Genomic DNA, 26,445 nt, shown 5'->3' with positions numbered 1-26,445 from the left:
TGTTCAGTCAGTCACCCCCAGGCCGGCCAGGCACACTAGGGGAATGGATGGATCCAGACAGCTAGTCACTGTCACTTAGGCTTAAGGGTTCGTCCTCATACATAGCATACATACAAAAACAAAACTGCAACACTGAGGATTGTAACAGCCCTGCCATGATGCTAGTGTCTCTTGATTTGGTGCATATATGTGGCTTAGAGTCATCATGTAGATGACCTGTTATTAGGCCCTGTAAATACAGCCCACCTGGAGTCAATGCGAGGCAGGGAACTAACCTGGAGTGACTTGTCAAACACAACATGGCTTATGTAAAGAGTGAAGACTGAGAGCACTGGACAGACAGAGTCAGCCACGACCAAAGGAGCACCACGGCTTCAAAGCCTCTGCCAACCCCTTTCATGTGTGGGGAAGAGCAAAAGTAGATGTGGTCACGTCAGTGTGACTGAGTAGCTCCATCCATCCATTCTAACCATTCTAACCGTAATATACCCAGAAGGTTTTGTTTCATTATGCTCTCCTGGCTGGAGGCTAATATTTGAACTTTATACCCTCGTCACCCTACTTCTACAGCTCATCACTCTACAAACAAATTATTACAGCGCCATGATTAGATTACAGTATAGTAATAATGCCATGTGTGCATTTGCTTAGTACAGCATTTGATAAGATAAAAGCTGCTTGGCTAGGCCTCAAACGTTTTTAGGACAGTTTAGCTAAGGAAAAAATTGAGCGTCACAAATCGCACCCTATTCCCCAGTGGTGGAAAAAGTACCCAATTGTCATACTTTAGTAAAAGTAAAGATACCTTTAATATAAAATGACTCAAGTAAAAGTGAAATTCACCCAGTAAAATACTACTTGAGTAAAAGTCTAAAAGTATTTGGTTTTAAATATACTTAAGTATCAAAAGTAAATGTAATTGCTGAAATATACTTAAGTATCAAAAGAATAAATCATTTCAAATTCCTTATATTAAGCAAACCAGACAGCACGATTTTCTTGTTTTTTACATTTACAGATAGCCCGGGGGACACTCCAACACACTCAGACATCATTTACAAACAAAGCAAGTGTGTTTAGTGAGTCCGCCAGATCAGTCCGCCAGATCAGAGGCAGTAGGGATGACCAGGGATGTTCTCTTGATAAGTGTATGAATGGACCATTTTCCTGTCCTGCTAAGCATTCAAAATGTAACGAGTACTTTTGTGTGTCAGGGAAAATGGATGGAGTAAAAAGTACATCATTTTCTTTAGGAATGTAGTGAATTAAAAGTAAAAGTTGTCAGAAGTATTAATAGTAAAGTAAAGTACAGATACCCCCAAAAACGACTTAAGTAGTACTTTAAAGTATTTTTACTTAAGTACTTTACACCACTGCTAATCCCTATATAGTGCACTATTTCTTTAAAAAGAGTACTGCACTACATAGGGAATAGGGTGCCATTTGAGATGCAGACAATATCTCTGTGTACGAGTACTGGACTGGATAACTGCTTCAACAGTTGAAGAAACACCCTGAAATCGAACCTTTTAACCAGCGAATCGACTCCCAGTCACAGGCCATTGAGCCAACCACTACAGAACGTTAGAAGTGAAGGAGCCTGGCTCTGAGCTCTACTCTAGTGTATGATACTAATAATCATCAGATTGATGTATCGATTGTGGTGAGTATGAGTATGCCATTGTCATAGAGTACATCCCAAGAGGAAAACCCCCTTGAGACCAGGATGCATACTTCTCTTCAACAGTAATAAAATGTTTCCTCTCCTCCCTCCTGTCTCTCTTCTTCACAGGAAAACCATCACCACTCTGTCATTTTCCCCTGATGGCAAGTATGTGGTCACAGGAGAGGTGAGTGTCTTCTCATTGTGTTTTTGCATGCTGTGATGATGTGATAAAATGGACTGCAACTGTCTCGAAAAGAGCTGACTGTTTCCCGCTCCACTGCCAGTGCGTGGCAAAGCTACCATACCAGTGTACAACCCCAGAGTTCATAAATGGAACTCTGTCTGTGCCACATCATCTACAAAGGAGTGCTTCTATAGCTGTGAATGCTACAAAACATACCCACAGATTGTTGTATACTGCACCTGTGTGTGTCTGTGTGTGCATGCGCTCTCGTTCGTTCGTGCGTGCTAGTCTAATCCTCTCCCATCTACTAGGAGCTTATTAGCCAGACAAGTGTGTGTGAAAGTGCTGCTGCAGGGTTGCCATGGCAGCAGGAGGGGGCAGGGTGGCAGACCCACTCTGTTGGCTGTCTGAAGGAGAGAGATAGGGAGGAAGGAGAGAAGGGGGGGAAGAGACAGACGGAGAGAGGGAGACTTCCAGGGATGTAGCAGAAGGGTGCGTGCTGGTGCTCACCCTGCCTGTCTGTCCTCTGTGGTGTAGCTAGCTGACCATGCTGCAAGCTGCTGCTGCCCTATGTATGCACTCAAAGGGAGGTCCCCCTGTCCACACAGTCTGCTTCTGTTCTGTCTTTAAAAGAGCTATACGTCATCAGCTGTCCTGATTGTGTTATTTTCTAAAGAAGTGCACCAAAAGCAAATTCCTTTTGTCCAACATCCCTAACCATGGGTTTACTCTACCTAGCTGCTACTGTAGTCTATGATATTTATTTCATAAAAAAATATATAATAATTGTCACATGCGTCAAATACAACAGTGAAATGCTTGCTTACAAGCCCTTAACCAACAATGCAGTTTTTTTTTTAAAGTGTAAAGAAAGTATTTACAAAAATAAACTGAAGTAAAAAATATATAAATAAAAAATAATTAAAGAGCAACAATAAAATAACAGTTGCGAGGCTATATACAGGGTGTACCGGTACAGAGTCAAGGTAATTGAGGTAATAAACTCAGTCAAAAAAGAAACGTCCTCTCACTGTCAACTGCGTTTATTTTCAGCAAACTTAACATGTGTAAATATTTGTATGAACAAAACAAGAATCAACAACTAAGACATAAACCGAACAAGTTCCACAGACATGTGACTAACAGAAATGGAATAATGTGTCCCTGAACAAAGGAGGGGTCAAAATCAAAAGTAACAGTCAGTATCTGGTGTGGCCACCAGCTGCATTAAGTACTGCAGTGCATCTCCTCCTCATGGACTGCACCAGATTTTCCAGTTCTTGCTGTGAGATGTTACCCCACTCTTCCACCAAGGCACCTGCAAGTTCCTGGAATTTTCTGGGGGGAATGGCCCTAGCGATCCAACAGGTCCCAGACGTGCTCAATGGTATTGAGATCCGGGCTCTTCGCTGGCCATGGCAGAACACTGCCATTCTTGCAGGAAATCACGCACAGAACGACGATGCTGTGACACACCGCCCCAGACCATGACGGACCCTCCACCTCCAAATCGATCCCACTCCAGAGTACAGGCCTCGATGTAACGCTCATTCCTTCGACGATAAACGCGAATCCGACCATGACCCCTGGTGAGACAAAACCGCGACTCATCAGTGAAAAGCACTTTTTGCAAATCCTGTCTGGTCCAGCAACGGTGGGTTTGTGCCCATAGGCGATGTTGTTGCCAGTGATGTCTGATGAGGACCTGCCTTACAACAGGCCTACAAGCCCTCAGTCCAACCTCTCTCAGCCTATTGCGGACAGTCTGAGCACTGATGGAGGGATTGTGCATTCCTGGTGTAACTCGGGCAGTTGTTGTTGCCATCCTGTGCCTGTCCCGCAGGTGTGATGTTCGGATATACCGATCCTGTGCAGGTTGCTGTTAGGACTGAAGGCCATGCAGGAGATGCGTGTTGTTACACGTGGTCTGCCACTGCGAGGACGATCAGCTGTTCATCCTGTCTCCCTGTAGCGCTGTCTTAGGCGTCTCACAGTACGAACATTGCAATTTATTGCCCCTGACATCTGTAGTCCTCATGTAGTCCTCATGCCTCCTTGCAGCATGCCTAAGGCACGTTCACGCAGATGAGCAGGGACCCTGGGCATCTTTCTTTTGGTGTTTTTCAGAGTCAATAGAGAGGCCTCTTTAGTGTCCTAAGTTTTCATAACTGTGATCTGAATTGCCTACCGTCTGTAAGCTGTTAGTGTCTCAACGACCGCTCCACAGGTGCATGTTCATTAATTGTTTATGGTTCATTGAACAAGCATGGGAAACAGTGTTTAAAGCCTTTACAATGAAGATCTGTGAAGTTATTTGGATTTTTACAAATTATCTTTGAAAGACATGGTCCTGAAAAAGGAATGTTTCTTTTTTTGCTGAGTTTATGTACATGTAGGTACAGTAGAGGTAAACTGACTATGAATACATAATAAATAGAGAGTAGCAGCAGCTATAATTGGGGGTGGGGGGAAAATGCAAATCGTCCAGATAGCCATTTGATTAGCTGTTCAGGAATCTTATTGCTTGGGGTAAAGAAGCCTTTTGGACCTAGACATGGCGCTCCGATACCGCTAGCCGTGCAGTAGCAGAGAGAACAGTCTATGACAGGGTGGCCGGAGTCTTTGGCCATTTTTAGGGCCTTCCTCTGACACTGCCTGGTATAGAGGTCCTGGATGGCTCCAGTGATGTACTGGGCCGTACGCACTACCCTCTGTAGTGCCTTGCGGTTGGAGCCCTAACAGTTTCCATACCAGGCGGTGATGCGACCGGTTAGGATGCTCTTGATGGTGCAGCTGTAGAACTTTTTGAGGATCTGAGGACCCATGTCAAATCTTTTCAGTCTCCCGAGGGGGAATAGGTGTTGTCGTGCCCTCTTCACGACTGTCTTGGTGTGTTTGGACCATGATAGTTAATTGGTGATGTGGACACCAAGGAACTTGAAGCTCTCAAACTGCTCCACTACAGCCCCGTCGATGAGAATAGGGATGTGCTCGGTCCTCCTTTTCCTGTAGTTAACAATCAGCTCCTTTGTCTTGATAAACTGAGGGAGAGGTTGTTATCCTGGCACCACACTGCCAGGTCTCTGACCTCCTCCCTATAGGCTGTCTCATCGTTGTCGGTGATCAGGCCTACTACCACTGTTGTGTCGTCGGCAAACTTAATGATGGTGTTGGAGTTGTGCTTGTTCATGTAGTCATGGGTGAACAGGGAGTACAGGAGGGGACTGAGCACGCACCCCTGGGGGGCCCCCATGTTGAGGATCAGCGTGGTAGATGTGTTGTTACCTACCTTTACCACCTGGGGGCGGCCTGTCAGGAAGTCCAGGATCCAGTTGCAGAGGGAGGTGTTTAGTCCCAGGGTCCTTAGCTTAGTGATGAGCTTTGAGGGCACTATGGTGTTGAACACTGAGCTGTAGTCAATGAATAGTATTCTCACGTAGGTGTTCCTTTTGTCGAGGTGGGAATGGGGAGTGGGGAGTGCATTAGAGATTGCATCATCTGTGGATCTGTTGGGGTGGTATGCAAATTGGAGTGGGTCTAGGGTTTCTGGGATAATGGTGTTGATGTGAGCCATGACCAGCCTTTCAATGCACTTCATGGCTACAGACGTGAGTGCTACGAGTTGATAGGCATTTAGGCAGGTTACATTGGTGTTCTTGGGCACAGGGACTATGGTGGTCCGGTTGAAACATGTTGGTATTACAGACTCGGTCAGGGACAGGTTGAAAATGTCAGTGAAGACACTTGCCAGTTGGTCAGCGCATGCTCGGAGTACACGTCCTGGTAATCCATCTGGCCCTGCGGCCTTATGAATGTTGACCTGTTTAAAGGTACCAACAAACACTACAAATACCTGTATCTGAAATCTATATGCTTTTTCATGGCGCTAATACAATAACTATTTCCATACCCAGTATAAGAATGATGCAGGCAGAGCCTCTGCCTACAGAGGGGAAGACAGTACTAGAGATGCATTAGAATGCATTTCCAGGCTTAAGCCTCCCTCGCCTGTCCTCTTTAAATTCCGTCCACTCGATCTTCTGTTCTATCCTTGAGTTGCATAAGACAAATCATTACCAGATTGGGACGCAGTTACAGGGTACATTGAAAAGCTTAGTGGAGACTAGAGATTTCTGTCCTCAGACAACATCCGCATGATCCAGGGATTCGGACTGAGGCTACATCACCTTATGGATACAAACCTGTCAGGTCGTCATTATAAGAATTAGTTCTTAATCCATTTGCCTGGATAAATAAACGGGAAATAAATGAAGATAAGATGAACATGTGTGGGTGTGATACATGGAGTAGACTAGAGTGAAAAGAAGTAGAATATTTTTGTGCGTGATTTATCATTCTTTCTTTCATTCATCCCTATTTCTTCCTTTCCTCCTCCCTCTCTCCCCTTCCAGAGTGGGCACATGCCTGCTGTGCGGGTGTGGGACGTTGCAGAGCGGACCCAGGTGGCCGAGCTACAGGAGCATAAGTACGGCATCTCCTGCGTGGCCTTCAGTCCTAACAGCAAGTACATCGTCAGCGTGGGATACCAGCACGACATGATCGTCAATGTCTGGGCCTGGAAGGTAGCGAGCTACTCCCTTATTAGATCTTCATTGGGTCTTATTAGGTCTTCAAATGTCTCCATTGGAATTAATACATTTTGGATGAGTAAAAAAATATATTAGCTACTTAGGCCCATTACTCCTTTGGAAGAATAGGCCATCGACGACGACTCTCCAAATACATTAATATACATATAGCCAGATGGTGCGGTTTTAAAACTGCTGTTCAATGTTATATACTGAACACCTTTCCTCTCTTCTTTGAGGAAAATAAAGTATTTATCTAATGTTGATCTACAGTCCTTGTTCTGTGCTATTTGTTTCTCCATCTCAGAAAAACATTGTGGTGGCAGCCAACAAAGTCTCCAGTAAAGTGACGGCCGTGTCCTTCTCAGACGACAGCTCCTACTTTGTCACGGCAGGGAACAGGCACGTCAAGTTCTGGTACCTGGATCACACCAAATCCTCCAAGGTATTTACAGTCAGTCACACCAACAACAGCATGACTTAATCCATAACGGATCAATAATAACTCTTGAGTTAATGAACGAATGAGATAATAACGAACTAACTTAAGAAGAAATTAGATTCTACCTGCCACCCTAATTAGGTGTGATTTTGTTGGAATTTAACAAACACTTTATGTGGAATTGTTGGAGGTCACAAGGACCAGTTTTGGAAACTCTTCTCTTCAGTAAACTATTAGGATAATGACAGACGTCAGATGTCAAATAGCCATGTTGATGCCCAATCTAAATGTCCTACTCTACCGTTCAAAAGTTTGGGGTCACTTAGAAATGTCCTTGTTTTCCATGAAAACATACATGAAATTAGTTGCAAAATGAATAGGAAATATAGTCAAGACGTTGACAAGGTTATAAATAATGATTTTTAACTGAAATAATAATTGTGTCCTTCAAACTTTGCTTTCGTTAAAGAATCCTCAATTTTCTGCAATTACAGCCTTGCAGACCTTTGGCATTCTAGTTGTCAATTTGTTGAGGTAATCTGAAGAGATTTCACCCCATGCTTCCTGAAGCACCTCCCACAAGTTGGATTGGCTTGATTGCCACTTATTTCGTACCATACGTTCCAGCTGCTCCCACAACAGCTCAATAGGGTTGAGATCCGGTGACTGCTGGCCATTCCATTATAGACAGAATACCAGCTGACTGCTTCTTCCATAAATAGTTCTTGCATAGTTTGGAGCTGTGCTTTGGGTCATGTCCTGTTGTAGGAGGAAATTGGCTCCAATTAAGCGCCGTCCACAGGGTATTGCATGGCGTTGCAAAATGGAGTGGTAGCCTTCCTTCTTCAAGATCCCTTTTACCCTGTACAAATCTCCCACTTTACCACCACCAAGCACCCCCAGACCATCACATTGCCTCCACCATACTTGACAGATGGCATCAAGCACTCCTCCAGCATCTTTTTATTTTTTCTGCATCTCACAAATGTTCTTCTTTGTGATCCGAATACCTCAAACTTAGATTTGTCTGTCCAATACACTTTTTTCCAATCTTCCTCTGTTCAGTGTCTGTGTTTTTTTGCCCATCTTAATCTTTTCTTTTTATTGGCCAGTCAGAGAAATGGCTTTTTCTTTGCAACTCTGCCTAGAAGGCCAGCATCCCGGAGTCGCCTCTTCACTGTTGATGGGTTTAGGTTAATATACCAAACTGATGGACTAGGTCTGTCAGACCCCATAGCAAGGGTTCTCAAATAATTCCTCCTTCCCTCTCTCCCTCCCTGTGTCTGCTAGGTGAACGCCACAGTTCCTCTGCTGGGTCGCTCAGGGCTCCTGGGGGAGTTGAGGAACAACTTCTTCTCTGACGTGGCATGTGGGAAGGGTCGTAAAGCCGGCAGCACCTTCTGCATCACTTCCTCAGGCCTGCTCTGCGAGTTCAATGACAAACGCCTGCTGGACAAATGGGTGGAGCTAAGGGTGAGTTACTTTAAAAACTTTGGGTCACGTTCAGTAAAGGCACAACGTAACAACACATTTTGCAACCAAAAACGGAAATGAGGAGTCATTCATAGAATCAAGAATTGGTCTCCTTGACTCAAGTATTTGGCTGCCAGGTTAAAAAGGCATATAAAAAGGAAAGGAAACCCTGAATTCAAGGGTTTTAGAGTTCCCTACAGATGTGTGGTGTTGCTCACCTTTCCAGTTTATTGGACAAATTTAGGCAATAGGCTACTTTCCGGTTCCACTGGAACTTAAGCTGCCTGGCTGTGTCCACAGGCGGAGAGTAAACACTATGAATCGTTTAGTCTAAAACCGTGTGAATGAATGGCGTATCACTACAGAACCGATTATGTGTAAACGTTGGCAGAGAAAGAGCTGGTGACTTATCACAGCTTCTGCTGCATAACCAGCTTAGAAAATAACCCCTTTTCGATCTACTTGTTTCAAACTTTCAAGCCACTTGACTGGCTACTATATCCTAATTCTAGATGTAATATGTAGCCACCGACTGTGTCATACAATAGACTGCTTTCAGCCCCTTCTTAAAAGTCAATTATAGACAGACAACTCGTGTAGGGGGTGTGGTCCTGTAGGAGTGTTAATTTGCCCCTCCGTGCTGCTGTCTAATATTAGTCTTGTTCTGCTTTTGCTTCTTCTCTTACACTGTCCAGAAAAATGACATCATCACAGTAAGTCTGTCTCTTATCTGTGCTGCAGCAGTTGTCACTTCCATGTCACATCAGCTGAAAGTTGTGCCCCGCCCTCCTCCGATACCTCCCGAGCATCCCATTGGAGGCTTTCTCAGAGCACTGCGTTCTATCATGCCCACCTGTCCTCCCTATTGGCTGTGTGTGTGTTTGACTTGACCCTAGTGGTCGTCGTCATTCTCAATGTCCCCTCTGCTCACACATCAGATGTTGGCCATCCATTGTCCTCACTCAAAGTTTCCATCACCTTGTGTCCACATGATTATACATACACTCCAGAACAAAGTATAGAGGGTTTATAATGGCGTTGGTGTGGAAACAATATGACATATGAACTTATCCACAGAAATAGATAGAACACACATTATATCTCTATGAACTCATTGATTTTCCCCCCAGGCCTTAGATAAGTATACCTGTTTACTCACATTTAAAACCTGGGGTGAAGTTGACTTCAGCATTAACATACATTTTCCCCCAGGTTTTCATGTGAGAAAAGGTATGTCATCGTTAGCATCACTCTTGGATATCGGCTAGCCTTTATTCACATTAAAACCTGAGGTAGAGTTGATTTCAGCATCACCGGTCACCTCATTTTGGTGTTGGTGTGAGAACAAAACAATGTTTTCACCCCAGGCCTTCGATAGATACTTCTCACATCATTGCTAGTGCTAACCTCTTGGTTTCCTGGTTTCATATCCTGAGGGCCTGAGAAGGTCATGATGACTTGTGGGATTATACTCTGTTTCGGTTTTAGCTATGTACTGTACATAGAAAAATGAATTATCAGGTCAAACAGTCAGCTTGTACAGTATTTTCATCTGGTCGTCAGAATTCATGCAGTACTTTGATGGAGGGGCCTTAGTATGCGTCCCCAAATGGCACCCTATTCTTTACAGTGGGAAGAAAAAGTATATGAACCCTTTAGAATTACCTGGATTTCTGCATAAATTGGTCATAAACAATTTGTTTTACCGTGGACTGACTTTTAGAGATACCTTCAAATCAAATCAAATCAAATTTTATTTGTCACATACACATGGTTAGCAGATGTTAATGCGAGTGTAGCGAAATGCTTGTGCTTCTAGTTCCGACAATGCAGTAATAACCAACAAGTAATCTAACCTAACAATTCCACAACTACTACCTTATACACACAAGTGTAAAGGGATAAAGAATATGTACATAAAGATATATGAATGAGTGATGGTACAGAACGGCATAGGCAAGATGCAGTAGATGGTATAGAGTACAGAGTATATACATATGAGATGAGTAATGTAGGGTATATAAACATAAAGTGGCATAGTTTAAAGTGGCTAGTGATACATGTATTACATAAAGATGGCAAGATGCAGTAGATGATATAGAGTACAGTATATACATATACATATGAGATTAGTAATGTAGGGTATGTAAACATTATATTAAGTGGCATTGTTTAAAGTGGCTAGTGATACATTTTTACATAATTTCCATCAATTCCCATTATTAAAGTGGCTGGAGTTGAGTCAGTATGTTGGCAGCGGCTGCTAAATGTTAGTGGTGGCTGTTTAACAGTCTGATGGCCTTGAGATAGAAGCTGTTTTTCAGTCTCTCGGTCCCTGCTTTGATGCACCTGTACTGACCTCGCCTTCTGGATGATAGCGGGGTGAACAGGCAGTGGCTCAGGTGGTTGTTGTCCTTGATGATCTTTATGGCCTTCCTGTGACATTGGGTGGTGTAGGTGTCCTGGAGGGCAGGTAGTTTGCCCCCGGTGATGCGTTGTGCAGACCTCACTACCCTCTGGAGAGCCCTACGGTTGTGGGCGGAGCAGTTGCCGTACCAGGCGGTGATACAGCCCGACAGGATGCTCTCGATTGTGCATCTGTAGAAGTTCGTGAGTGCTTTTGGTGACAAGCTGAATTTCTTCAGCCTCCTGAGGTTGAAGAGGCGCTGCTGCGCCTTCTTCACAACGCTGTCTGTGTGGGTGGACCAATTCAGTTTGTCCGTGATGTGTACACCGAGGAACTTAAAACTTTCCACCTTCTCCACTACTCTCCCGTCGATGTGGATAGGGGGGTGCTCCCTCTGCTATTTCCTGAAGTCCACAATCATCTCCTTTGTTTTGTTGACGTTGAGTGTGAGGTTATTTTCCTGACACCACACTCCGAGGGCCCTCACCTCCTCCCTGTAGGCCGTCTCGTCATTGTTGGTAATCAAGCCTACCACTGTAGTGTCGTCCGCAAACTTGATGATTGAGTTGGAGGCGTGCATGGCCACGCAGTCGTGGGTGAACAGGGAGTACAGGAGAGGGCTCAGAACGCACCCTTGTGGGGCCCCAGTGTTGAGGTTCAGCGGGGTGGAGATGTTGTTACCTACCCTCACCACCTGGGGGCGGCCCGTCAGGAAGTCCAGGACCCAGTTGCACAGGGCGGGGTCGAGACCCAGGGTCTCGAGCTTGATGACGAGTTTGGAGGGTACTATGGTGTTAAATGCTGAGCTGTAGTCGATGAACAGCATTCTCACATAGGTATTCCTCTTGTCCAGATGGGTTAGGGCAGTGTGCAGTGTGGTTGCGATTGCGTCGTCTGTGGACCTTTTGGGTCGGTAAGCAAATTGGAGTGGGTCTAGGGTGTCAGGTAGGGTGGAGGTGATATGGTCCTTGACTAGTCTCTCAAAGCACTTCATGATGACGGAAGTGAGTGCTACGGGGCGGTAGTCGTTTAGCTCAGTTACCTTAGCTTTCTTGGGAACAGGAACAATGGTGGCCCTCTTGAAGCATGTGGGAACAGCAGACTGGGATAAGGATTGATTGAATATGTTCTTAAACACACCAGCCAGCTGGTCTGCACATGCTCTGAGGACACGGCTGGGAATGCCGTCTGGGCCTGCAGCCTTGCGAGGGTTAACACGTTTAAATGTTTTACTCACCTCGGCTGCAGTGAAGGAGAGCCCGCAGGTTTTGGTAGCGGGCCGTGTCAGTGGCACTGTATTGTCCTCAAAGCGAGCAAAAAAGTGATTTAGTCTGTCTGGGAGCAAGACATCCTGGTCTGCGACGGGGCTGTTTTTTTTTTTGTAATCCGTGATTGACTGTAGACCCTGCCACATACCTCTTGTGTCTGAGCTGTTGAATTGCGACTCTACTTTGTCTCTATACTGGCACTTAGCTTGTTTGATTGCCTTGCGGAGGGAATAGCTACACTGTTTGTATTCGGTCATGTTTCCGGTCACCTTGCCCTGGTTAAAAGCAGTGGTTCGCGCTTTCAGTTTCACGCGAATGCTGCCATCAATCCACGGTTTCTGGTTTGGGAATGTTTTAATCGTTGCTGTGGGTACGACATCGTCAATGCACTTTCTAATTAACTCGCTCACCGAATCAGCGTATTTGTCAATGTTGTAGTTGGACGCAATGTGGAACATATCCCAATCCACGTGATCGAAGCAGTCTTGAAGCGTGGAATCAGATTGGTCGGCCCAGCGTTGAACAGACCTGAGCGCGGGAGCTTGCTGTTTTAGTTTCTGTTTGTAGGCTGGAAGCAACACAATGGAGTCATGGTCAGCTTTTCCGAAAGGAGGGCGGGGGAGGGCCTTATATGCGTCGCGGAAGTTACCAGCCCTGGTAGCACAATCGATATGCTGATAGAATTTAGGGAGTTTTGTTTTTAGATTAGCCTTGTTAAAATCCCCAGCTATGATGAATGCAGCCTCAGGGTGTGTGGTTTCCAGTTTACATAGAGTCAGATAAAGTTCGTTCAGGGCCATCGATGCGTCTGCTTGGGGGGGAATATATACGGCTGTGATTATAATCGAAGAGAATTCCCTTGGTAGATAATGCGGTCGACATTTGATTGTGAGGAATTCTAAATCAGGTGAACAGAATGACTTGAGTTCCTGTATGTTGTTATGATCACACCACGTCTCGTTAATCATAAGGCATACACCTTTGCAACCCTTTCCAGCTTTATGCAAGGGAGTAATTCCTAATCTTAGGTCTTCTGAGATCTCTTTTGTTCGAGGCATGATTCACATCAGGCAACGCGTCTTGTGAATAGCAGTCAAATTTTGTGAGTGTTTTTTTATGGGGCAGTGCAGCTCTAACCAACATCTCCAATCTCGTCTCATTGATTCGACTCCAGGTTAGTTGTCTCCTGATTCCAATTAGCTTTTGGAGAAGTCATTAGCCTAGGGGTTCACATACTTTTTCCAACCTACACTGTGAATGTTTAAATGATGTATTCAATATAGACAAGAAAAATACAATAATTTGTGTGTTATTAGTTTAAGCACACTGTGTTTGTCTATTGTTGTGACTTAGATGAAGATCAGATCAAATTTTATGTCAAATTTATGCAGATATCCAGGTAATTCCAAAGGGTTCACATACGTTTTCTTGCCACTGTATATAGTGCACTACTTTTGACCAGAGATTAAAGGAACCTGGTCAAAAATAGAAGACTATAAAGGGAATAGGGTGCCATTTTGGATGCAGACTTTGAGGTCTCAACAACCTTTGCCTGAACTTGTGCCACATTATTGGAACCCACTCTACCAGAGAGCGATCCCTACCTGATTGGCAATGCTTGGCCTGGCACCTTCGTGCTAACAGGGCTGAAGTGGGTCAGAGCTACGGTGGGGTGGGTGGGTGGCAAGGGAGAGAAGAATGGAAATGAAAGCGGGGGAGAGAAAAGGGAATGAGAGAAAAGAGAGCGAGGGAGTGAAGAGGACTGGACAATGCTTGCTCTGTCTGATTCAGAGCTCATCAACCTCTGCGACACCATCACATTCTGCTCATCAAGAAAACGCCTATTGTTTCTCTCAACTCAATTGATTAGTTGACATTCTTAACATTCTCATTGCGAAGCTACTGGTGGGGATTTTTAAAGACTTCAAAACATGAGGTGCTTTAGCCTGTAACAAGTGACCACAACCACTACATCAAACTGGGACATTTGGCTTTCATCCCCTCCCATGAACTGCATATCTGACATGCTGTAGAAGGCAGGAGACTGGACTGTCCCCATACACTCCTCTTCCCCAGAGGCCACTTGATGCTGACACTTTCATATATTTTGGTTTCTCCCCTGCTAAGATGGTTGCTTCACTGGCATGCTTTGATTGTAGGGAAAGCACAGCATGCTTTGGCAACCCAAGCCCAATGGGGGAATGTGTAAAAGATTTAGTAAATGACTGTTGTTGGACTTGGAGCTAAATATGTGTCCAGTCTGGGCACCATGGCTGGCTGAATCGCTGTTATACATTATTCTAAGCATCATACTGGTGAATTGGAAAATGATATCGCGTGTTGTTGTTTAGAAGCTGTAGGCCTACATCTCATTATGCTGCACGCAAGCATTTGTGGTTTCTGGATACCTTGCATCTTTCAGCTTTACCACAGGGAAATATATTGGATATCATTCTGTTCCTGGCATCCTGCTTCTGCGGTTAACTTTGCACAATATTGCTTTTCTAGTGAAGCCACTTCTTCTGCCTAAATGAAATTACTTGAGAGATGTTTTCATATTGTTTGCCCAGGGGCCTAGAGACAGTAAAGCCGGTAATATTGGCAAGTGAAATGAGCCGATATCAGCAATCAGTATTTACACAGAATAACAAGTCTGTGGTGCTGACTTCTAGTCCCTAGACGTGGGTTCTCTGATGCTTCACTGACAATGGTCTTCAATAGGTAGACAGACAGCACTTTAGTTCTTTCTGCTGTCTGTGCAAGTTTATTTCCCTGAAGACCTATAAGCCTATGTTGTGCAGCAGACCGTCAGTGTTTCCCCTAGAGTATTTTCAAGGTGGTGCTTGAAAGGCCCTTATAAATCAACATCCAGAGCCTCTTTAAAATCCGACTCCGTAATTCAACACAACAAATGTTTTTTTAATTGAAACTCTTTTATGCAGAGGGGAAAACAGCCAGACGTGGTGGCCAGTCCCGTATACTCTGTACAATAGTAGGGGAAGCAATGTTGTGTATATGTTTGTACAGTATGTCCTCTCTAACCCACCTTCCTCTCCTCTGCTCCCCAGACAACTCAGGCCACGTCTCTGTCTGTGACAGAGGAGCTGATCTTCTGTGGCTGTGCAGACGGCACCGTGAGGGTCTTCAGCCCTGTCAACCTGCACTTCATCTGTACCCTGCCACGCCCACACTGCCTGGGCACAGACATCGCCACCGTGGTGGAGGCTAGGTGAGTGTCAGTCAGAGCCAGAGAGGTAAAGGTGAGTGTCTAGGAAAAAGGTCTCAGACCGAAACGTTGATATTATAAACAACGTAAAGAGGTTTTTGTGTCTGCAAGGGTATATTTTAAGAAAAATGAACACTATTAAAAAAAACAAAAAAAACAATTTAAATGTCAATAAAATGACTTTTACATGATGCCCTGATCGTGAATAAAGTGTCCAGTGGCTAAATAGTTTCTGTGTGACTGTGGGAAGTGGGAGCAGTCCAGTTGGTTAGCAGAGCGGTGTGGGTTGTGTGGTATCTGCTTCTCATACAGCATCATACTCTACATACCAATGCAAATACCAAACAAACCAACCACACAAAATACCCTTGAATGATTTCCTTTTTGTTATTACTTTTCATGCAGGATGCACGTGGGCCCAGCTGGAGTTAAATACCAGATTGTGTTCCTATCCTGTGTCCCCCTCAAGTTCTTTTGAAATATATATTTTGTCGTTGATGCCTTCAGAAAGACAAACAGAGATTCCTCTGCGAGTTAGTTCTCTTCTCCTCATAAATATGGACTGAGTGCTGAGATGCTGACTCTGTAATTCTGCTGGTTAATTTCCCTGTTCGACTGACGCACTGACGATAGGCCCCAGATGTTCCAACAGATTAGCTGACTAATCATGTCTGTACGGTAGCATGTTTGTGTGGGATGTGAAAAGCCCACCAGTGGAAGGAAAGGAAAGGTAAAGGGGGATACCTAGTCAGTTGTCCAACTGAATGTATTCAACTGAAATGTATCTTCCGCCTTTTAACCCAACCCCTCTGAATCAGAGAAGTGCGGGGGGCTGCCTTAATCGACATCCACGTCTTCGGCGCCCGGAGAACAGTGGGTTAACTGCCTTGCTCAGGGGCAGAATTACAAATTTTTACCTAGTCAGCTCGGGGATTCGATCCAGCAACCTTCTGGCGCAACGCTCTAACCACTAGGCTACCTACCACCCCTGATTAACTGCATGCTCATGCAAAGCTACTATTAAGTGAAGCCTGCCATCAAGGCCAGCTCGCTACTGTTTATAGAATTTTCTGTGGGACAAACCGTAAAGTGGCCAGACCTCTCCCAGTATGCACATCATGTTCTGGTCAAAAGTACAGCTGATAAACTGCCTAAAAACACAACCATTAAATTACCATTAAAGTTGGGTTTTTCCATAACCCTTGTATTGGGTGACTTTGAGTATCTTGTACTTTAACGGTAAATTATCTCTGGGTTCTGGAAAAGTGCTTTAGAAATTCAATGTCTACTTTTTTTTATTACAGTGTAACAGTGCTATTACATATCAACTCTCCCCTCCCTCCCTCTCTCCCTACAGCCACCTCTTCAGCCACAAGATGGACGCCCGGTACCCTGACACGGTGGCTGTCTCATATGACCCTGCGAGCCGCTGGCTGTCCTGTGTCTACAACGACCACAGCCTGTACGTGTGGGACGTACGAGACCTCCGCAAAGTGGGCAAGGTCTATTCCGCCCTCTACCACTCGGCTTCCGTGTGGAGCGTCGAGGTAAGGCCAGGGAGGGGAGGCCTGGAGGAATATGTTGCGTTACAAAGCCTTCGTCGCGGCATTCTGAAACCTTGCTGAGTGTATGTGTATCGTATCACTCCTTACTCCTTGTATACAGAGGGTTATTTTACATGTAGAAAGGAAACAAGATACCAGTGCACACTGTTGAATGATGCTCTCGTTTATGTTGTTGGGTGCAGCAGAGCATTCAACGGCGTGCGGGTATCTTTTTCTATAGTGCCATTTTTCAACCCCGCAGCTGGAATGTGCGTACACTAGTTTAGAACTGTTTCCGTGTCCTCTGTACTTTTTTTTTTTAGGCGTATCCAAAATGTATCTGTATGAATGTTTGCATCATCTCTTCTAGACGTCACGTCTACTAATGTTCCATGTTCTGTGTACCTGGACAGGTGTACCCGGACAGGGTAAGTGATGGTGAGCAGCCCTGTCTGCCTCCAGGCTCCTTCCTCAGCTGCTCCTCAGACAACACCATCCGGCTCTGGAACACTGACGGTCACAGCACCACCCTCAGCCGCAACGTCATCAGCAACGTATGTCTGTCTTTCAACACACCCTGTAACTCCTGCTAGCTCACCATGTCCCCCTCCTTTAACCGTAACCCCCGCCCTCCTCAGCTGCCTGCAACGTGTGTCTCACACACTCCCGTCGAGCTAAATAACTCCTGATCTCAACACGAATGGCTGCTGATTTGAGTTATGGTAGATAGTTGTTCTACTCAAGGAGGAAAGGAACCTATGAATCCGGAGTTATGCCTTGAGAGGGGGACACTGACTCCGCAGCACACACAACCACCTGACAGAGATCGATTGATGGTGAATCTACAGTGTATGGTTTTCTCAGCTAATAACCCGTCCCTCCACTTCTCTCTCTCTCTGTCTCTCCAGGACCTCCAGAAGATCATCTACATGGACAACAACACGGCCGGCCTGCTGGACACAGAGTGCCTCAACTCGGGGAACGGAGAGAAGGCCGACCCCCAGACCTCAGAGACCAGGACGGGCATCAGGACCATGTGTGTGAGCCCCGACGGGCAGCACCTGGCGTCGGGCGACCGCACCGGCACCTTGAGGTACTGTTGGAGAAAAATAGTGTTTGTTCGTACACCTGCAGTTCCAAGTCTATGGAAGAAACTATAGTAGAACGAGAAACTCTAGTACATTGGTAGTCTTGATTACTCTACAAACAATTGATTGGATCTTGTTTAATTAAGCAATCAATGTTTGGGTTAGTAGACCTTCATCCAGGGAAAACCCTGAGGTACAGTACCTCTCCCATGCCTTCCTAGAGGGAGCCTTGTTTTTAATCTCCACCCTTCAGGCATCAGCATCTTTGTCCTAATTCAATTCACTTAATTAGACTCCTGGGAGGGTGTGTGTTCTCAGAGCTGTGTTTTTTAAATTAATTAATTTAACCTTTATTTAACTAGGCAAGTCAGTTACGAACAAATTCTTATTTACAATGACGTCCTACCCCAGCCAAACCCTAACCCGGTTGATGCTGGGTCAATTGTGCACTGCCCTGTCTGACTACCAATCACCGTGTTTGTTAAATTGGGGTTAGAGGAGGTTAGAGTCCATTCAGCAGCATCCCTGCCCCTGACTGCATCTTTCCACATACAGTTGAAGTCGGAAGTTTACATACACCTTAGCCAAATACATTTAAACTCAGTTTTTCACAATTTCTGACATTTAATCCAAGTAAAAATTCCCTGTCTTATGTCAGTTAGGATCACCGCTTTATTTTAAGAATGTGAAATGTCGAAATAATAGTAGAGAGAATTATTTCTTTCAGCTTTTATTTCTTTCATCACATTCCCAGTGGGTCAGAAGTTTACATACACTCAGTTAGTATTTGGTAGCATTGCCTTTAAATTGTTTAACTTGGGTCAAACGTTTCGGGTAGCGTTCCACAATCTAACCACAATAAGTTGGGTGAATTTTGGCCCATTCCTCCTGACAGAGCTGGTGTAACTGAGCCAGGGTTGTAGGCCTCCTTGCTCACACACGCTTTTTCAGTTCTGCCAACAAATTTTCTATGGGATTGAGGTCAGGGCTTTGTGATGGCCACTCCAATACCTTGTCTTTGTTGTCCTTTGGAAGTATGCTTGGTGTCATTGTCCATTTGGAAGACCCACTTGCGACCAAGCTTTAACTTCCTGACTGATGTCTTGAGAAGTTGCTTCAATATATCCACATAATTTTCCTGCCTCATGATGTCATCTATTTTGTGAGGTGCACCAGTCCCTCCTGCAGCAAAGCACCCCCACAACATGATGCTGCCACCCCCGTGCTTCACGGTTGGAATGGTGTTCTTCGGCTTGCAAGCCTCCCCCTTTTTCCTCCAAACATAACGATGGTCATTATGGCCAAACAGTTCTATTTTTGTTTCATCAGACCAGAGGACATATCTCCAAAAAGTACGATCTTTGTCCCCATGTGCAGTTGCAAACCGTAGTCTGGCTTTTTTATGGCGTTTTTGGAGCAGTGACTTCTTTCTTGCTGAGCATTCTTTCAGGTTATGTCGATATAGGACTCGTTTTACTGTGGATATAGATACTTTTGTAACTGTTTCCTCCAGCATCTTCACAAGGTCCTTGACTGTTGTTCTGGGATTGATTTGCACTTTTCTCACCAAAGTACGTTCATCTCTAGGAGACAGAACGCGTCTCCTTCCTGAGTGGTATGACAGCTGTGTGGTCCCATGGTGTTTATACTTGCGTACTATTGTTTGTACAGATGAACGTGGTACCTTCAGGCGTTTGGAAATTGCTCCCAAGGATGAACTAGACTTGTGGAGGTCTACAATTTTTTTTCTGAGGTCTTGGCTGATTTATTTTGACTTTCCCATGATGTCAAGCAAAGAGGCACTGAGTTTGAAGGTAGGCCTTGAAATACATCCACCGGGTACACCTCCAATTGACTAAAATCATGTCAATTAGCCTATCAGAAGCTTCTAAAGCTATGACATCATTTTCTGGAATTTTCCAAGCTGTTTAAATGCACAGTAAACTTCTGACCCACTGGAATTGTGATACAGTGAATTATAAGTGAAATAATCTGTCTGTGAACAATTGTTGGAAAAATTACTTGTGTCATGCACAAAGTAGATGTCCTAACCGACTTGCCAAAACTATAGTTCGTTAACAAGAAATGTGTGGGGTGGTTGAAAAATACGTTTTAATGACTCCACCCTGAGTGTATGTAAACTTCCGACTTCAACTGTAACTGGATGGATGGATGCACCATGGCTAGATCACTAATGACCCGGTGAACACCAAGGCTACTTGTTGTAAATTAGAATGTCACACAAAAGTAAATGATGGCGGTCTACTCTGCATTCTACTGCGGCCCTGTGGTGTCCGTGTAGAGAGACTCAGCTGTGCTGTAAACCATATGTAGTCCTCCCAAAAAAGTACTGTTTGTTGTGTTAAGGACTAATAAAGTACTATTCTATTCTAATTGCTGTTGCAGGATCCATGAGCTGGTGAGCATGGAGGAGATTCTGAACGTTCAGGCCCACGACTCTGAGATCCTTTGTCTGGAATACTCCAAGCCTGAGACGGGTAAGTCAGACAGTGGCTTCCCCTCTCCTGGGAGGAAATTAAAGAGACACCATGGTTAATGATACTACTGGAGTTATAAACCACCTTCAGCTGCTTGCCAGATGCTCCACCAACCTCCCGTTGACTTGTGAAACAAACCACTTCCGAGCTCCGGCAAGTTATGAGAAGGCTGGGTTGTGAATGGACGTTCCCAATGAACACAGTCAAATCAAAGCTCTAAATAGGCATTTGTGCCTCTCAAAGCACTCTAGAAGTGAGTTATTTTAGTAATTTTCAATGTAAAAAATGTTTAGGGGGTGGATCAACTTTAATATTGCAGATAGATTGTGGGTTCTATCAATGTAATTGTCTGCATCATTTCCAGTCCCCCATATATTTATATATACATATTTTTCCTTTATTATTTTTTCCTAACCCTACCACCCCTCCCCTAATTGGAGTTAACTAATGGACAACAACACTTAGGCTTCTACTTCCAGCTTATACATACTATATACAGTGGGGAGAACAAGTATTTGATACACTGCCAATTTTGCAGGTTTTCCTACTTAGAGGTCTGTCATTTTTATCATAGGTACACTTCAACTGTGAGAGACGGAATCCAGAAAATCACATTGTATGATTTTTAAGTAATTAATTTGCATTTTATTGCATGACATAAGTATTTGATACATCAGAAAAGCAGAACTTAATATTTGGTACAGAAAACTTTGTTTGCAATTACAGAGATCATACGTTTCCTGTAGTTCTTGACCAGGTTTGCACACACCGCAGCAGGGATTTTGGCCCACTCCTCCATACATACCTTCTCCAGATCCTTCAGGTTTCGGGGCTGTCGCTGGGCAATACGGACTTTCAGCTCCCTCCAAAGTTTTCTATTGGGTTCAGGTCTGGAGACTGGCTAGGCCACTCCAGGACCTTGAGATGCTTCTTACGGAGCCACTACTTAGTTGCCCTGGCTGTGTGTTTCGGGTCGTTGTCATGCTGGAAGACCCAGCCACGACCCATCTTCAATGCTCTTACTGAGGGAAGGAGGTTGTTGGCCAAGATCTCGCTATACATGGTCCTCCTCTGGATCATCCAGATGGTCATTGGCAAACTTCAGACGGGCCTGGACATGCGCTGGCTTGAGCAGGGGGACCTTGCGTGCGCTGCAGGATTTTAATCCATGACGGCGTAGTGTGTTACTAATGGTTTTCTTTGAGACTGTGGTCCCAGCTCTCTTCAGGTCATTGACCAGGTCCTGCCGTGTAGTTCTGGGCTGATCCCTCACCTTCCTCATGATCATTGATGCCCCACGAGGTGAGATCTTGCATGGAGCCCCAGACCGAGGGTGATTGACCGTCATCTTGAACTTCTTCCATTTTCGAATAATTGCGCCAACAGTTGTTGCCTTCTCACCAAGCTGCTTGCCTATTGTCCTGTAGCCCATCCCAGCCTTGTGCAGGTCTACAATTTTATCCCTGATGTCCTTACACAGCTCTCTGGTCTTGGCCATTGTGGAGAGGTTGGAGTCTGTTTGATTGAGTGTGTGGACAGGTGTCTTTTATACAGGTAACGAGTTCAAACAGGTGCAGTTAATACAGGTAATGAGTGGAGAACAGGAGGGCTTCTTAAAGAAAAACTAACAGGTCTGTGAGAGCAGGAATTCTTACTGGTTGGTAGGTGATCAAATACTTATGTCATGCAATAAAATGCAAATTAATTACTTAAAAATCATACAATGTGATTATCTGGATTTTTGTTTTAGATTCCGTCTCTCACAGTTGAAGTGTACCTATGATAAAAAATTACAGACCTCTACATGCTTTGTAAGTAGGAAAACCTGCAAAATCGGCAGTGTATCAAATACTTGTTCTCCCCACTGTACATTTTACGGACAAAGTATAGTTTTACATTAGTTATCTTCCTTTTTTTGGCCCACCCTTCAGCTCCCCTCAACCCCTCCCATCTATTTCTGAACACCATCTAGTTTTGATTTGCAAAAAATTCTAATAACCTGTTTTCGCTTTGTCATTATGGGGTATTGTGTGTCGGTTGATAAGGATTTTTTACAATTTAATCCATTTTAGAATAAGGCTGTCACGTAACAAAATGTGGAAAAGGGAAGGGGTCTGAATACTTTCTGAATGCACTGTAGTGCACTACTTTTGATGAGGGCCCATAACGTTATCGTAGTGCACTATATAGGAAATAGGGTGCCATTTGGGATGCATCTAGTGGCTCACCTGTTAATAGGAGTATTAATGATATTAATATTCTCTCAGTAGATCATTCCTCTCTAGGCCATTCGTTGGTGGTTGCCACCACATACACAGAGGGGAAGATAGAAGGCCTAAGAATAAACCCAATACACTGACACGCCCTCTGGCTGCCGCACTGCACTGTACATTAACACCTCCAGGGTGCTAATATTCAGAGCTGTTACTTACCATTGTCCTGCAGAACTGCTGTGTTCAGGTAGCCTGCCTGCCTACTATCATAGAAATGTAATTAAGGAACAAAGCCTCCCGCAGACCACGGCAATTTGACTAGACCACCCATGGGTACAATCGATATGCTCAATACATTTTAAGTCTATCGCTTGCCCTTGCTATTGTATCTTGCTGGAAACAAGGTTAACACAGTCACAAAGCTGCCAGATCCAGGATCGTTGTGCAATCTCAGCAAGGAGAGGATAAGCTAAATAGATAGTGCTTTTCATTTACTCAGATGAATCAGGTTGGAAATTCAATCAAGTCCCTCAGTAGAGTGCTTTAAATCCATTTTTGATTGGCAATTCACATGGATATTGAGTCCAGTCAGCTCATTGGTATTAGGCTAATATAATCACATTTGTTGACCATGTGCAGTCACTCCACATAAGCACGGTAAGATGTTGCAGTGAATATCCTTGCATATGCAAATAGCTGTAGAGTCATCTATAAATAAATTGATAAAATATTTAGAAAGCGATTTAATCTAGTTTTCCAGTATGATTTTGATGAGAAATATTGGACTCGACCTAGCTGAGGATATTTCATATCCCTCTATGCAGGCGATCCCTACATGGCTCATGCTTGGCATACCGTAGTACTGGTCTCATTTCTCAGTGAGCCTCTAAGGAAAAAGAGAGTTTGCACTGCTGTGTCCTCTCATTAATAGATTACAGTTAACAGGGATAAAAGTAATACAGATGTAGGATCTTCATTCGATCACCCTGTTGCAGGAGAACTTTCCTGCATTGCAGAAAATGTAAAACTTGTAATGTATTTGAAGTTTAAAAAGGCTTCTGAAGTTTTCAATTTCCACTTTGAAACTTCAGACTTGATTTTCCCTTATGAAAAATCTATCAACCCCTACAAAAATTTCAATTAATTATAATCCACTTAATCTAAATTTCCTGTTGCTACAGAATTATTTTCCTGCTGTAGCAAACTGGCTCAAATTAAGATCCTACATCTGTAGCAACTAGCACGCTTTAAGAGGTTACAGTGAGTCCACACGTGGCATTGCTATGTCAGGGAGCAGTCTGTGGAGCACATGTTCACCAGAGTACCACTGTACTCAACAGGATGCATTATGGCTGTTAAAAACATGAAAGACCACTCACTGTAATGAAACAGGTTTACCACCACTAAGATGGAGAACAGGTGTTGGCTGTTGGAAAGTTGCTGATGTCCTGTTGTGTGTGTTTATGTTATATCTGGCAGGTCTGAAGCTACTAGCCACAGCTAGTCGAGACCGTCTGATCCATGTGCTGGACGCAGAGCAGGAGTACAGCCTGCTGCAGACGCTGGACGAACACTCCTCCTCCATCACCGCCGTCCGATTCGCTGGTGAGACTCGCAGACGACCTTTGACCCTTTACAACATCCCGCCAACTGCCCCCCTTTACCTCAAACTCTCAAGTCTCCCTCCCTTAACTGTTATATTAGTTAATGTAACATAGACTTTTGGCATCCAAAGGTGTCATGGAAGTGCCAAGTGTGAAGCTAGCTTGCTGTTTGAAGTTAACATGGTTGTTATTGCAATAATAACAGTGCTTCTTCTCTTTCAGCCAATGACGGCAAGGTGAGGATGATCAGCTGTGGCGCTGACAAGAGCATCTACTTCCGCACAGCGCAGAAGGTAAAGGCCGCTATACACACACACACACACGCAATGACGCTGCTCCAGAACAGCTGTTGCTGCGGCTTAACTAAGTTTGGAGGACTGATGCTTTTGTAGCACGTCTTGGCAATATTTCATGATCTTCTTTTCTCAGCATATTTCGGCAATGGACCACATTCTTAATCTTGGCTCGGCCAACCCCTACTGTATATTGAGATATTTCATTTGAAAGTCCTTGTTGCTTACAGCTAATTAATTAAACTCCAAGTGGCCTATTTAATCATGACACTTTTCCTCAAAGGCTTTCTGTGTCATCCTATCTGTTATATACCCAAAGTCCCCTGCCAACTTGCTGCAAATAAATGCTCTCCCCCTCCCGTGTTCCTCGCCCATTGCTTATGAGGGGCACAGTGACATTTTCACAAGGCTGCTCTACAAAAATAGTCAAATTCCTGACCTGATCAGCATGCTTCAGTAGCTTGAAAAACCAGAAAACAGCGGCAAAAGTACTGTTTGTCCATTTTGAGACGCCGTAGCCAGTATACACATCCTCAGAATAGTCCGAATTAATCTAAGATAACTCAAGAAATCTGTCATTCATTATGACGTTTTTGCCGAATAGATATTTGTCGCGCAATTTTAAATTTAACTTAAGATGTTTGGTGCAGTATTTTTCAATGAAAAAGTTGTCTCTCGTTGAATGACAACAAAGACTATTGAAGAATACCTACTGTTGACCAATCACTGACGAAGGGGCGTAGACTTCGGCTCCGAACTTCGGCTTGCCTCCAGAATTTTTTTTGTGTGCCTGAACAGCAGAAAAAACCCTCACCGAAGTCCAACACGAACAAAAACGTCACAAAATGTTGTCATAATATACAGAGTTTGCACTGGGGTGCATACAGTGGTTGCTCTACTAAAAGTTTTGCGATTATGCTGCGGGACTTAAAGGTAATTTGTGGTTTAGTACGGTACCCTGCGTCACCGCTTCATTGCTCCAGACCAGCGCAAGGGGGAGTTAGAGCACTGATTATGCTTTTGGGTCCTACTGTGTCTCTAACTGACAATGAATTGGTGACATAAACCTACGTAAAAACTGATAATTGTGCACGACTTCGGTATTACTTACTAAAACTGTTGTTACACTAAGGTTTTTATTATTTTATTTTGTTAGGATTATTATTTTGCTCTTATTGTAGTAGTGTAGACCACTCCAGACCGGTCGCGTTGTACAGCGCCTGAGTGGTGCAATGGTATAAGACACTGCATATTATGCAAGCTGTGTTGCTACAGATGCTGGTTCAATACCTGTGCCGGCCTCTACTGGGAGACCCATGAGATTACTGTAGGTTTTTGGTTTCTCTCCCTCTAAAAACAGAAAAAAACCATTCTAAATAACAAACTGGCTTTATTTACAAATTAGTAACAATGTCTCACCCCATGTTCAAGAATGGTATTTTTGTCGCTCATTTTACGTTATTTGAAAACTAAATCATCTCCAAAATATTTGTATTTCTTAAACAAAGCAATTATTATTATTATTAGTTTTGAATTATATAAAAGCCCCTTGGATATTCTCACAGATATGTTATTAACCCTGTTATTAGCAGGACAATATAAACTCATTAAAAAAAGAAACGTCCTCACTGTCAACTGCATTTATTTTCAGCAAACTTAACATGTGTAAATATAACTGAGTTCCACAGACATGTGACTAACAGAAATGGACTAATGTGTCCCTAAACAAAGGGAGGGGGGTCAAAATCAAAGTAACAGTCAGTATCTGGTGTGGCCACCAGCTGCATTAATGCAGTGCATCTCTTCCTCATGGACTGCACCAGATTTGCCAGTTCTTGCTGTAAGATGTTACCCCACTCTTCCACCAAGGCACCTGCAAGTTCCCGGACATTTCTGGGGGGAATGGCCCTAGCCCTCACCAATAGGTCCCAGACGTGCGCAATGGGATTG

General features: G+C 44.2%; 1 protein-coding gene across 1 annotated transcript in view; it reads left to right on the top strand.

Annotated features, from left to right (window-relative positions):
- The window catches only part of mapkbp1 (mitogen-activated protein kinase binding protein 1), a 72,768-nt gene that overhangs the window by 27,471 nt on the left and 18,852 nt on the right, over positions 1-26,445 (top strand). The window contains exons 4-14 of the mRNA XM_039009113.1: positions 1,793-1,850; positions 6,263-6,433; positions 6,747-6,884; positions 8,172-8,354; positions 15,098-15,258; positions 16,613-16,802; positions 17,213-17,353; positions 17,708-17,892; positions 20,294-20,385; positions 24,078-24,203; positions 24,425-24,495. Of these exons, the coding sequence (XP_038865041.1) occupies positions 1,793-1,850; positions 6,263-6,433; positions 6,747-6,884; positions 8,172-8,354; positions 15,098-15,258; positions 16,613-16,802; positions 17,213-17,353; positions 17,708-17,892; positions 20,294-20,385; positions 24,078-24,203; positions 24,425-24,495 (1,516 nt within the window). The remainder of the gene's footprint in view (positions 1-1,792; positions 1,851-6,262; positions 6,434-6,746; positions 6,885-8,171; positions 8,355-15,097; positions 15,259-16,612; positions 16,803-17,212; positions 17,354-17,707; positions 17,893-20,293; positions 20,386-24,077; positions 24,204-24,424; positions 24,496-26,445) is intronic.

The sequence above is a fragment of the Salvelinus namaycush genome, chromosome 15 (assembly GCF_016432855.1).
Source record: "Salvelinus namaycush isolate Seneca chromosome 15, SaNama_1.0, whole genome shotgun sequence".
Taxonomy (NCBI): Eukaryota; Metazoa; Chordata; class Actinopteri; order Salmoniformes; family Salmonidae; genus Salvelinus; species Salvelinus namaycush.
Note: the sequence above shows the minus strand (reverse complement) of the source record. Positions and strands in the feature narration are given on the sequence as shown.